This window comes from Rhinoraja longicauda, chromosome 24 (genome assembly GCF_053455715.1).
Source record: "Rhinoraja longicauda isolate Sanriku21f chromosome 24, sRhiLon1.1, whole genome shotgun sequence".
Lineage (NCBI taxonomy): Eukaryota > Metazoa > Chordata > Chondrichthyes > Rajiformes > Arhynchobatidae > Rhinoraja > Rhinoraja longicauda.
The window spans coordinates 2,471,573-2,485,806 of NC_135976.1; the positions used below are offsets into that span (position 1 = coordinate 2,471,573).

Below are 14,234 nucleotides of genomic sequence, written 5' to 3' on the forward strand. Positions count from 1 at the left end.
CCCAGCACCTATCCCTTTGGTCCACCACTTATGGAGTTGGAGTTAGCCACTGCCACCCTCTACCTCCTATGCCCAAGTCAATTTTGGATCCAGGTTGCCATCATGCCACTGATTCCTTGTGCATTAACCTACCACATTTATCAAAATCCTTACTCAGGTCTGTCTAAACCATGTCAACCATGTTGCCATTATCTCAGTTACTTCCTCAGAAAATCCAGATTTGTTGGAGATAACCTACCCTGCACTAATCCATGTGCACTCCTCCTAATTGGTCCCTGCCTTTCCAAATGAACATACATCCTGCCCACCAGCATCTTCAGCAACTGATGGACAGCTTATTCCTGTTGCACGTTTCGAACAAGGAGACAACATTACCTATCTTCCAATCTTCCGGTGCTTCACTCATGGCTTTGCAGATGCAAAAGTCTCTGTCAAACCCACAGCAATCTCTTCTCTTCACATCCTAGGATAGATCCTGTGAGGCCCAGGGGATTATTTCCTTCCTGATAGAGACGTGCTGTAGAACATTAGCATACCACTCCCTTAACTCTCCAGTCTCCTAGTCCTTCTCCCCAGAGAACAATGAAGAGAAGTATTCATTTAGGGTCAAGTACTTATTGAGAGCCACAATTAAATCTGCTTCCACATTACGTGCAGGAAGGAATTGCAGATGCTGGTTTAAACCGACGATAGTCACAAAAAGCGGGAGTAACTCAGTGGGTCAAACAGCATCTCTGAAGAAGGGTCTCGACCCAAAGTGTCACTTATTCCTTTTCTCCAGAGATGCTGTTTGACCCGTTGAGTTACTCCAGCTTTTTGTGTCTATCTCCTGCCATATAATATCAGGATTTCAATTTCAAATTCTTAATATTTCTGAAGAAATAGAAAATAATTTCTTTATTTAACATTCTTTTCTCTAGGGACCCCAGGAGTTGAAAGCATGGCTGGTGAAGGTGGAGTGATACATTTACTGCAGCTCAAGAGATCACATTTCGAGATGTGATGCGGGTTGCAGGCCTGGAAGAGATTAGAAAAATGAGGAGGGATGGCAGGATTGGGATTTATAAAGAAAATATAGTGAAATAGCAATATATAGAACCGAATAGTGAAAGGCTTGGATAGAGTGGATGTGGAGAGGATGTTTCCACTGGTGGGAGAGTCTAGGACCAGAGGGCACAGCCTCAGAATTAAAGGAGATGAGGAGGAATTTCTTTCGTCAGAGGGTACGGGTGTCAGGGGTTAAGGGGAGAAGACAGGAGAATGGGGTTAGGAGGGAGAGATAGATCAGCCATGATTGAATGGCATAATACATAAAGTTTTAAATTAAGGTCAGCGCTTAACCAGAGCAATTAATTCTCTAATTCTGAACTATTCCACCAATAGAAGCAATTTCATGTTTTGTACTTTGACTCAATCCTTCAAGATTTTGAACATCCCTATCAAAACTCCTCTCAAAGACAATAATCTAAAGAGAATAAACTGAGCATTTCCAGTTATCCATGACTGAAGTCACTCAGCCCTGGAACCATTCTGCTGAACAATTTCCATATACTATCAAAGACTTTCACATTCTCCCTTGACATGTAATGTTACGATCATGCTCCTGGTATGGATGACACAATATTTTTTTAAACATCATTGTGACTTCCTTGCTGTTATATTCTATTATTCGAATGATAATTTATGATCCTATATCCTATATGAAGACAAATGTAGGTCCCTTACAGTCAGAGATAGGTGGATTTATAATGGGAAACAAGGAAATGGCAGAATAGTTAAACAAGTACTTTGGTTCTGTCTTCACTGAGGAAGACACAAAAAATCTCCCAGAAATACTAGGGGACCGAGGATCTAATGAGAGGGTGGAACTGAAGGGAATCCACATTAGTCAGGAAATGGCATTAGGTAAACTGTTGGGACTGAAGGCAAATAAATCCCTAGGACCTGATGGTCTGCATCCCAGAGTACCCAAGGAGGTGGCCCTAGAAATCGTGGATGCATTGGTGATCATTTTCCAATGTTCTCTCGACTCTGGATCAGTTCATGTGGACTGGAGGGTAGCCAATGTAACTCCACTTTTTAAGAAAGGAGGGAGAGAGAAAATGAGAAATTATAGACCGGTTAGTCTTACATCAGTGGCGGGGAAGATGCTTGAGTCGATTATTAACGAGGTTATAGCAGCGCATTTGGAAAGCAGTGTCAGGATGATTTTGAATGATCAGCCATGATCATACTGGCTCAAAGGGCCAAATGGCCTACTCCTGCATCTATTTTCTATGTTTCTATGTTTCTATGCATGATTTTTAAGCAAAACATTTTCTCAACCTAGACTCTTGCATCTCAAGGGTTTAACATTGAAACATAGAAAATAGGTGCAGGAGTAGGCCATTCAGCCCTTCGAGCCAGCCTGCCATTCAATCTTGATCATGGCTGATCATGCAAAATCAGTACCCCGTTCCTGCTTTCTCCCCATATCCCTTGATTCCGTTAGCCCTAAGAGCTAAATCTAACTCTCTCTTGAAAACGTCCAGTGAATTAGCCTCCACTGCCTTCTGTGGCAGAGAATTCCACATTTCTTCGGGATTGATGTAGGGAAACTCCATGACATTAAAAAGTAATGAACACATATCACCAATGAAGAGTTTTTAAATGGATGATGATGTGTTGAAGGATGGAGCACGTCACTTAAAGTTTGCTTGTTTTTCCAGTAAATGGAAGGAGGGAAAAAAGAAATAATTCCAATTAAAACAACATACATTTTCATTCAGAATAGCATGTTGATACAATAAAACAATCCAAAGCTCTTCACAGGGCTGATATCAATACAATTGGTTTCTTATTTATGTGGGAAGTATTCGGACAAATGATCAGAGCTTTCAAGGAGTATATCATAGATCAAGAGATTTGGGGGAGGGATATTCAGAGCTCAGGACCCCACAGAGTTGAAAGCATGGGTGGTGAAGTTGGAAGGATTACATTCACAGCAGTTCAAGAGGTCAGATTTGGAGATGTGTTGGGCGTGGGCTGAAGAAGGGTCTTGACCCGAAACGTCACCCACTCCTTCTCTCCAGAGACGCTGCCTGTCCCGCTGAGTTACTCCGGTATTTTGTGTCTATCTCGTATAGTTGGGCAGTTGGTTTGCAGGCCTGGAAGATATTATAAAAACAAAGAGGGATGAGATCATTGGGATTTATAAAGAAAATATTTTAAAGTTTTAAACTGACGGCATTGCTTAATCAAAGCCATCGCAGATCCACAACCTCAAGGGGGATGGATTGAATGGGTCTGGAAAAGTTAGAACAGGGCAAGTCGTGAATGATCTCATTCATAACGACCAATCGAATCTGGAAGGTCAACTACAAACGTTGTAAATGCTTGGGTCCCACTCGTTCAATGTGACCGTAATAAAATTTGTGTGATGGCTTTGATGATTTTTTAGGCGACTACAGGTGACTGGGCTGTCGCCTCACGGTCGCTGGGGTGTCACCTGTGCGGTCATGAGTAGTCTCCAAAGAGTCGTAGCGTCTTTTTGGTCGCTGCTGGATTTTCAGAATGTTGAATTTTTTTTGGCGGCAGTGAGTATGACGCCAACGAGGGTAGCTTGACGTCTCCTGACGTAGGTGCTGTCGTAGGTTGTCGCCAGGTGACGTAGGTTGTCACCGGTGCTGGCTTTGGTGAATTCCATTGGCGACTACCTACGTCAACCGTCGACAGGTACTGGCATCAAAACCGGAGGCAAAAATGACGTGAATTGTCCTCAGTTGTTGCTGACAGGGCCGTAGCTTGTCGCGGGTGGACGTAGGTTGACTTCAGTTGTCGTAGGTTGTCGCCTGTGTGGTCGTAGGTGCGGTCATAGGTAGACGTCCTAAGTCGTGACGATCGTGTCGCTGGTTGTCGGTAGCTTGCCGTAGCTTGACATCGACTAGGTGGTGGGTTGTTGTAGCGTGTCGTAGACATTGTCGTAGGGGGGTCCAGTTGCCGTTTTTTCGGTTACTTGCTACGACTATTGCAGTCACCTAAAAAATCGCCTAAAGGGCGACTGTCAAAGTCGTAGCAGATCGCCGAACTTTTCTTTTACCCGACGACAATGACGTAGGTGCTGTCGAGATTACAGCGTTTTCTGAAACATGGCAAAATTCCCATGCTGTCAATGCTTCTCCGGCGTCCTGGTTTTCGCTGAAATCACTGACAAGTCAGTAAGTACTTGAGAGTTTTGAACTATAACACCTTGTATGGGTTACTTAAAAACCAAGCATCACTGTAACAAGGAATAAACCGGATTTACTTCCAGTTTACTAATAACTGCATTAAAAAAAAAATGGTTCAGTGGATTTTTGTGAAAGTATTACATTCTTTGAAAATGTAATATGTAAGATGCATATCTGGTTTCTGGGTTGCATATCTGGGTTGGGAGCCTACTTTAAATGTAATGGCTGAGGCCAAAAACATCGCGAAATTCCCACCTTACCTGATCGTCAAACTGTCGCCTCCAATCTTACCTGTCAAATGTCCTGACGGTAAAAAAAATGATTAAACACAAGCATTTTATGGTATCTTGAAATGACTTTACTTATTTTAATATAAGAAAATAGCTGCAGATGCTGGTACAAATCGGAAGGTATTTATTCACAAAATGCTGGAGTAACTCAGCAGGTCAGGCAGCATCGAGGAGAGAGAGGGAATGGGTGAGGTTTCGGGTCGAGACCCTTCTTCAGACTTATTTTAATATTACGTGCTTCTAAATGCATCTTAAGAGAACCTAGCAAACCTGGGGACAGCAGGCGACAGACAGCGCCCGCAATGAGCAACGATACCTGGCGACAAGCCAGCTGTCGCCGAGAAATTTCACTCCGGATGATTTCTCAGCGACGCGCCGAGATCCACTACGATTCTTGGAAGACTCCTCACGATCATGCCCGCGACACCTGGCGAACTGTCGGCGACAGCCTAGTCGCCAGCAGTCGCCTTACAATCGCCTAAGTGGGACAAGCCCTTGAGTCATTTTGGTGCATTTTTCTGAATCGCATTCCTACAGTCCCACTCCCAGACAGAAGGAAGCGCTCCTCGTTTCAGAGAAGCTGTGTGTTTTGTTTTTGCAGCAAACGGCCACTCACTGTCCTCACGGATAAGGGATCGAACGCTGTTTGTTGTTCGAGGCTGGAGATCCTCTTTATGCAGTGGACTGCAGTGACAAAAACCAAACCCCTACAGCTCCCACCCACCCACCCACCCACCCAACCTCTGCAGGAATCTCAGAAGAACGTGGAACGTGAATATTTGAAGTGGGGAGACCAGGACGAGGGATTGACACAAAGGAAACCGTGCACCCACCAAACAAGGAAGGAAAACAAGCAACACGCTGGGGGGAACAACATTTGGTTACAAAAAAAAAAGTTTCTGGACTTGGACAAAAAAAAAATGTCGGTGTTGTGCAAGTTTCTGGGACCGGAAAGGGTATGATGGAGTTTTGTGCGATGTGAAGTTGAAATGAATCCATAAACGGCGATTTAAACTCCAAAAACTTTTTTTTTTTTTTAAACAAAATCTGTCCTTTGGTGAACTTCTTCTTGCTTAAATATTCTCCTTTGTTTCCAATCGCGGAAGGGGAGTTGTTTGTCCCTGGACAACCCTGAGGATCCCGCAGTGTCATGGAGATTTAAATCTTTGGGAGGAGAGGGAAGGGGACACATTGGATGCCTGTCTGTCTGTCTGTTCCTGCTCCCAGTTTACTCGGGACCACCGACCGAGGAGGGGGGGAAAAGAATTAGCGAGACACTGAAATTCTGGATGATATCAACCCCTCGTTCAGAAGGAAAAAAAACCGACATTGATTTCAACACATCTGCGTTTCCCTGAAATGACATTTTTGTTTAAAAGCACAGCAAGCTCTCGCTATTGTGTGTTTGTCCAGAACGCCTGTTCTTCCAAGCAAAGCCTCCCCATATAAAGCCTCCACCGTCTGTCTGTCTGTCTGCATGTGTGGAGCCGCAGAGAGGGGAGACTGTAATGGAATCCGCCTGGCGTGGTATTGCAACATGCTGAGTGAGCTGTGATACAAAGACGAGCAGCCAGACATTTTCCACACGCTCCGCTCTCTATCCTTTCCTGCTACTTGCACCATCTGAAAGCTTGTGAATTATTTTCGAGCCAAAACATTAATCTCCTCCTCCTCTCCTCCCCCCTCCCCCCCCCCCCCCCCCCCCCACCCCTTGTTTGAAGGACTGTACTCTTTGGAGATTTGCTGCAGTCAGTGTCTCTCTCCCTCTCCCTCTTTATACATGCATGATATCCTTTCCTCTCCACCGCCAGTTTCCGTCTCGATTGTGTCTTATTGCGTGGTTCCGATCTCCACCCAAACGTTTTCGTGCTTATGGATTGACCGAGAGAGGGAGGAAATCGCCTGGAACAAGATCAGCATCTGGCTACTGCATCTCCCAATTCCTTTTGGCGGAACATTAACACATTTCTACACGGGCAGTCATGACATCGCCTGCTAAATTCAAGAAGGACAAGGAGATTATTACCGAGTACGAAACCCAAGTCAAGGGTAGGTTGCCCATATCTGTTTTATTCAGCATTGTGTGTGGAGCAGAGTTCTGGTGTATGAAACAATGTTGGCACTTTAGGTGGTTACAAGGCCGACGATGGGTTACGGCTCACCCATCCAGTTTGTTGAGATTTTATTGTGGAATATTCAAGGAAATTAATATTGAAATTATATTTGTTAATATTCGACAGCATTCAAGATACGTTAATCATCTATCTGTAAGCGACTGCATTTGCAATTCCTGTCTGAGATTTCTCAGTCAGGCATATTCTGCAGTTATGTATTAGCAAAAAAAAAACCCACAAATTCGTGTTCAAAGAATGAATTTGAGATGATTTTGTTTATATCAGGGTAGAAGGACTTTGGGTTTTTGATGTGGTGAAAATCTTAATTGTGTGAGGGGGGAGGGGAGGGGAAGACAATATTGGATCCTGCAGCAAAATGATTAAATATCAAGTTACTTCAGTGGTAGGTTAGAGCCAAATAGGTGTTTTGATAGCAAGCAAGTAGACCAGTTTGCAACAAAAATCCAACATGGGACCTCTTTGAAAGGTGGTTCTTCCAGTAATGTTCATTAGCTTCATGGAATAGCTCAGAGGCATGCACACAATTATGGGTTTGGTCCTCAGTCGGTGTTGACTTCATTCAGAGCAACAGGTGTGATATTGCATCAAGTCACAATGTATTGCTCACCCACTAACCACCATTTTCTATCTGTTGGCTCACCACTGACTCCTGCAGGAATGTATCAATTGATGTTAGATGAGGCTGTCACAAAATGCTGCAGTAACTCAGCAGGTCAGGCAGCATCTCAGGGGAGAAGGAATGGGTGACGTTTCGGGTCGAGACCCTTCTTCAGACTAAAGACTGGATGAGGCAGGATCATTCCTTGCCATGAAAATGAAGTGGCCAAACAAAACCTGGTGCATTGAACTTGTGTTTAAAAAAAAAAGCATATACACAGTCTGAAGAAGGGTCTCAACCCTAAACGTCACCCATTCCTTCAATCCGGTGATGCTGCCTGTCCCGCTGAGTTTCTCCAGCATTTTGTGTCGCTCTTCAGTGTAAACCAGCATCGGCAGTTCCTTTGTACACGATACATTAGAGTATTGGGAATGGGGTGGGGGGTGAGGCAGGAGTGGTGGGATCTAAAAATTGGGCCCAAAATATTTGTGGGATGAAATTGCTCCTGGGCAGAGACCTGAACCAAACATGAGCTGAAAAGCAGACTATTTTAATTTCCACTGTATTTAGAGTTAATGGGAGAAATAATGTAAAATGAGCAGCTGATTCTGCCACTTTGTTTGTATTGGTGCACGACAACCACTTTCCTTTCCAACTTGTATAAGGGTGGTGGTGGTGGTGGAGGTGGTGTTGGTGGTGGAGGTGGTGGTGATGATGGAGGTGGTGTTGGTGGTGGAGGTGTGGGAGAGGATGTGCAGAGGCACGGGCAAGGCTTCTCTGTGTGTGTGGATGCAACAAAGTGGTAAGGGTGTACAGAACAGGGCTCTTCATTCTGTGAGGTGCAGGATTGTGGATAGAATTCTTGTCGGAAATAAACATTGTATGGATTTACGATCCTGAATAATTCTGATCTCTGCCTCTGATTTACTCATGGAATTACACATTCCTGAGGCAGGACAAAATCTGCAGAAAAGTGCTGTACATTCTGAAGATCAAGGCATAGATAGAGTGGATGTGGAGAGGATGTTTCCACTGGTGGGAGAGTCCAGGACCAGAGATCACAGCCTCAGAATTAAAGGGCACTCCTTTAAAAACGAGGTGAGGAGGAACTTCTTTAGTCAGGGGGTAGTTAGTCTGTGGAACTCATTGCCACAGAAGGCCATGGAGTCCGTCAGTGGATTTTTTTTAAAGGCAGTGATAGACAAATTCATAATTAGAATAGGTGTCCAGTGTTATGGGCAAGAAAATGGGATTAGGAGGCAGAGATCAGCCGGCGGAGTAGACTCGATGGGCCAAATGGTCTAATTCCGCTCCAATAACTTGTGAATGTCACAGGTATCAAAAGTTCACTCAAGGGGTTGACAGTGTTGAACTAATTTCATTCACACCCCATTTCCCTTCCTCCCCCACCCCATCATTTTTTTCCCCTTTCCCTTTCCTTTGCAGTTTGTTTCTTAACAAAGCAAATTGTGGTTTCCAATTTTATCTCTTAAGACGTCGGGTTTGGAGATAAATGCTTCAGTGATGATCTACGTTATACCATACTCAGATACATTTTATTCTCCATATCTTAATGTATTTCAGAAATATTTGTACCATGCATTGAAATCTGTTATGAGTCTCTAAATCATATCTAACAACAGTTATAGTTTGTCATGATTTTTTGTTTTCTCCTTGTTATACTCAAGGAACATAAACACAGTTCCATTGGAAAGAAAGCCAAGCATTAGTGGCCCCAAGTATATACAATACAATACAATATATCTTTATTGTCATTGTACCCAGGGGTACAACGAGATTGGGAATGCGCCTCCCATACGATGCAATAATTTAAGTAATTAACAGCAACCCAACGAAACGAAACAATTGTAACAGTTTTTAGACAGGGTAAAGTGCAAGTTGATCTATGCGTTGTGGCCATCCGGCTCAGCAGGACCAGTTCATAGCAGCTATGGCCCTGGGGATGAAGCTGTTCCTGAGTCTGGAGGTGCGGGCGTAGAAGGCCTTGTATCGTCTGCCCGATGGAAGGAGTTCGAACAGACTGTTGCAGGGGTGTGAAGAGTCTTTGTGGATGCTTGTGGCTTTTCTGAGGCATCGTGTGTTGTAGATGTACAGTATATGTATATGTATATGTACAGTAAACTCTCGTTATAGCAGGGAGGGGGAGGGGTGGGGGGGGGGGGGGGGGAGAGGAGGGGGGAGTGGTGTATGCTATTGCCGATTGTCCGCCATATCTGAAATCTGTTATAAAGGGGTCCATTAAAACAAGGGTTTGCTACTACTTTTGAAAAATTATTGGTACATCCTAATTGATCCTAAAGCAAAATAATTTAAGTGGTGCACTTAGACTAGAAAGGGAAAGGAGCACGATAGGACTTTGGTCAGGCGGCATTTGGAGTATTGCATGCAGTTCTGGTCACCCCATTATAGGAAGGATGTGGAGCCGTTGGAGAGGGTGCTGAGGAGGTGTACCAGAAAGCTCCCAGGATTAGAGGGTTTCAGCTGCGGGGAAAGGTTAGATAAATGGATTGTTTTCTCTGGAATGTCAGAGGTTGAGGGGAGACTTGATAGAAGTGTGTAATATTATGAGAGGCATGGATAGGGTAAACAGTCAGAACCTTTTTTCTATGATGGAAATGTCCAGCACTAGAGGGCACAGCTATAAGTTGAGAGGGGGAATGTTTAATGGAGATGCTTGAGGCTAGTTATTTTACAGGGAGGGTGGTGAGGGCCTGGAATGCATTGCCAGGGGTGGTGGTGGAGGCAGGTACGATAGTGGCATTTAAAAGACTTTTAGATAGGCATGTGGAAGTGCAAGGAATGGAGGGATATGGATCATATTTAGACAGATGATACCAGTTTAACTCGGCATCATGTTTGGTACAAACATTGTTCCTTTGCTGTACTGTTCTATGTTCTATGGTCTATGAAGAAACATTTGCTTCAGTGAACAGAAGGGTAGAAGCTTAATTTTCAACGCCAAAGTATTGAGCCTTCCTTTCTTGCAGTACCCAGTTTAAATGAGTTGGGGACCAAACATAAGGTTTAGCAAAAGAAGGACTGAGGTGGGAATTGTACATGTGTAGGAAGGAACTGCAGATGCTGGTTTAAACCAAAGATAGACACAAAAAGCTGGAGTAACTCAGCGGGACAGGCAGGATCTCTGGAGAGAAGGAAATAGGTGACGTTTCGGGTCAAGACCCTTCTTCAGACCCGACCCGAAACGTCACCAGAGATGGTGCCTGTCCTGCTGAGTTACTCCAGCTTTTTGTGACTATCTTGGGAATTGCACATTGCTGACACACCAAGTCTGGGAACTGCTGAGACTGTCCGAGGGCAGAGAAACAAAATGGCGGAGACCCTCCAAATCCATGTTGATTCATTATTTTACTTCTTGTTCCGGAACAGCCCGGGCACTTTATCTTTGGTGATAATACTGGATAAATAAATGGAGAGAAAATTGCAGAATTTCTGGGTATAAAGAGAAGCAATAGAATAAACTATATAGTATTTTTTAAATAGTTTTTAAATAGCTGACACATTCATGGTAGGGTAAATAGTCTTGTTGCCAAAAGATTCCACTGCAGGCTTCAAGAGAGCCATGATTTGCATAGGCAACAAGCTAAATAAAGTGTTTTTTATTGCAATTTTTTCAAATGCCAGCATTTTCTTGCTGGGCATGGCATTGCATCGTCTATCTAAATACATGGCGGTTTAATTGTAATGTAATGCAAAAGATCTTGCTGAATGTATCAGATTTAATAGTGTTTGCTGCTTTCTGTGACAATTAAAGGATTCTCATTGTGGTTGGATGTGCTGTACTGACTAGTATTGATAATTTATGAATTTTCCTTTGGGAGTCAACCACGAAAAAAATGGCCAAACTATTTCGAGATAATGCTCATAATTGATTTAGATTTGGCATGGAAAAGATAAATTTAGACAAGGTGCAATCATTTTAAATTGGGGTAAGGTCATGTTTACTTCACTGAAATATGAACTAACAATTAAAAATTGGGAACAGCTTTTTTAAGGTAATGGAAGCCATTCAGAGATGAGATGATGAAAATTCGAACCATATGAGAGAAAAGGGGGAAATTTTCAAACCTAGGTCCCTGTGGATGTCGAAGAGCAAACAAGATGGGGTGTCTGTCGAAGGGTCTCGGCCCAAAACGTCACCGATTCTTTCTCTCCAGAGATGCTGCCTGCCCCTCTGAGTTACTCCAACATTTTGTGTTTATATTGGGTTAAAACAAAATACACAGAACTGAAAACTACAACTAAAACTACCGAACTGAAAGCACAGAGATTCAGTGGTGAGATTAGGAAGGCAAAACAGTGCATGAAGAAATAGCAGTCATTAAACTGGAGGGATTTTTATAATTATGTCAAAGGGGATAACATGGAAAACAGAAGCCTTGGCCTGGAATATGTGTGTATTGTAAATTTTTGCCTTTCTTCGTAAAAGAGGGTAAGATGCAGGCATTGACTAGAGGGTGAAGAATGTAATGCAATGGAAATGTGAAACCAGGTGAGAGGACATATTGGAATTTTAAACGTGGATAAATTGAAAAACCTTAATTTATTATCCCAAGCTCTGAAGAAAGCAATGGAGAAAACAGTTCAGGGTATGGAAATCCTCGTGTGCTCCAGGAATAGAGTCTCAGTATCAAGCAGCATGAAAACAGGCCCTTTGGCCTAACTGATTCGTACTGCTGAAGATGCCCTATCCAAGCTAGACTCAGTTGCCTGCGTTGGGCCAATATCCCTCTAAACCTTTCTGAAACATGTACCTGCCCAAGTGTCATTTTAAATGCTGTTACATTACCTGCCTCAACAATGGCAGCTCATTCCATAGACCCACCTGGCCCTCAGATTCCTATTAAATCTTTCCCATCTCGCATTAAGCTTCTGTCCTCTAGTTCTTGATTCCCCCACTCTGAGCAAAAGACTTTGTGCATTCACTCCATCCCCCTCATGAATTTATGCACCTCTGTGAGATCACCCCTCAGCCTCCTGACATCAGTCTGAAGAAGGGTCTCAACCCGAAACGTCACCCATTCCTTCTCTCCAGAGATGCTGCCTGAGCCGCTGAGTTACTCCAGCATTTTGTGTCGACCTTTGATTTAAACCAGCATGTGCAGTTTTCTTTCCTACTCTCTCTAGATTAGCCTCTTTCCCTTCATGTGCTTGTCTCTTTTTTGCCCTCACCTTTTAGTGATTTCCTTCTTTAGTATGCTGTCAACCTCCCCCTAAACCTCTCCAGGGATAAACTAGTCCCCAGCTGCCTGCACCTGACCCATCTCTCCTTTTTCCTGACCAGAATCTCAATTTCTCTGTCATTCAGACGTCTTTGCTCCCATTTGCTTTGCCCTTCATTCTAACAGCAACATGCATGCCTTGAACTTTCATTGCCGCTCTTTTAAAAGTATCCCAATTTCCAGATATCTCTTTGCCCGCAAACAACCTACTCCAATCAACTTTAGCAAGTTCCAATCAAAGTTGGCTTTGCCCAATTCAGAACTTTAACTTGTGAGTCTGCCCTGTCCTTATCCATAACTAAGAAGAAACTTTTTCACCCAGAGAGTTGTGAATTTGTGGAATTCTCTGCCACGGAAGGCAGTGGAGGCCAATTTAATGGATGAATTTAAAAGAGAGGCGGCACGATAGCGCAGCGGTAGAGTTGCTGCTTTACAGCGAATGCAGCGCCGGAGACTCAGGTTCGATCCTGACTACGGGTGCTGCACTGTAAGGAGTTTGTACGTTCTCCCCGTGACCTGCGTGGGTTTTCTCCGAGATCTTCGGTTTCCTCCCACACTCCAAAGACGTACAGGTATGTAGGTTAATTGGCTGGGTAAATGTAAAAATTGTCCCTAGTGGGTGTAGGATAGTGTTAATGTACGGGGATCACTGGGCGGCACGGACTTGGAGGGCCAAAAAGGCCTGTTTCCGGCTGTATATATATGATGATATGATATGAGAGTTAGATAAAGCTCTAGGGGCTACTAGAATTAAGGGATGTGGGGAGAAGGCAGGCACGGGTTACTGATTGTAGATGATCACAATGAATGGCGGTGCTGGCTCGAAGTGCGCAATGGCCTCCTCCAGCACCTATTTTCTATGTTTCTATGATGGGATTAGAATTAGGCCATTTGGCCCATCAAGTCTACTCTGCCATTCAATCTCTCCCTCCTAACCCCATTCTCCTACTTTCTCCCCATAACCCCTGGCACCTGTTTCTGCTTTCTCCATCACCCTGGTTGTGCAGGGACCAGCACACTCTATGTAATCTCAACCTCCGACTCTCCAGAGTAAACAATTCAAGTTTGTCCAACCTCTCTTTATTGCTCATGGAGTCTAATCCAAGCAGCTTGATGAGGACATGACTTCCTAGCTCTTGTCGTCGGTGCTCCCACTGCTGAACACAAGCTTACCTTCTTTAAAACTCTGCAAAGCCTCTACATCCTTCCGGTAATGTGGCTACCTGAACTGCACACCCATCTCCAATTTCACTTGCCTGGCATTTTCTCTGGTTGAACGGGTTGTCAGGGTACTGGGCTGGAATTTCAACCTGCACGCTCCTTTATCAGTCAAGCCAAAGAATATAAGAAGATTATTTCAGCTGCACAAACATCAGTTAAGCTATAAGTGGAGAATTATTTCATTTTGTGGCCCCTGCACTGTAGGTAATTTTATTAATAGCGTTCGAGAGTATGCAGAGGAAATGTACTACCAGAATGTTGCCTGGATTAGAGTGTATTATCTCTAAGGAGAGGTTGGACAGATGTGTAGGAAAATAACTGCAGATGCTGGTATCACTTCAGTCTGAAAAAGGGTCTCTATCCGAAACATCACCCATTCCTTCTCTCCAGAGATGCTGCCTGACCTGCTGAGTTACTCCAGCACTCTGTGATACCTTCGACAGATGTGGATTGTTTCACTGGAGTGCCAGAGATTGAGGGGAGACCAGATGACTTGTGAGCAACATAGATGGGGTAGACAG

At 43.9% G+C, this 14,234-nt stretch overlaps 1 protein-coding gene across 1 annotated transcript in view; it reads left to right on the forward strand.

Annotated features, from left to right (window-relative positions):
- Positions 1 to 5,115: 5,115 nt before the first annotated feature.
- Positions 5,116 to 14,234, forward strand: part of srgap2 (SLIT-ROBO Rho GTPase activating protein 2) — a 240,868-nt gene continuing 231,749 nt past the window's right edge. The window contains exon 1 of the mRNA XM_078420528.1: positions 5,116 to 6,547. Coding sequence (XP_078276654.1) covers positions 6,481 to 6,547 — 67 coding nt within the window. The 5' untranslated portion in view covers positions 5,116 to 6,480. The remainder of the gene's footprint in view (positions 6,548 to 14,234) is intronic.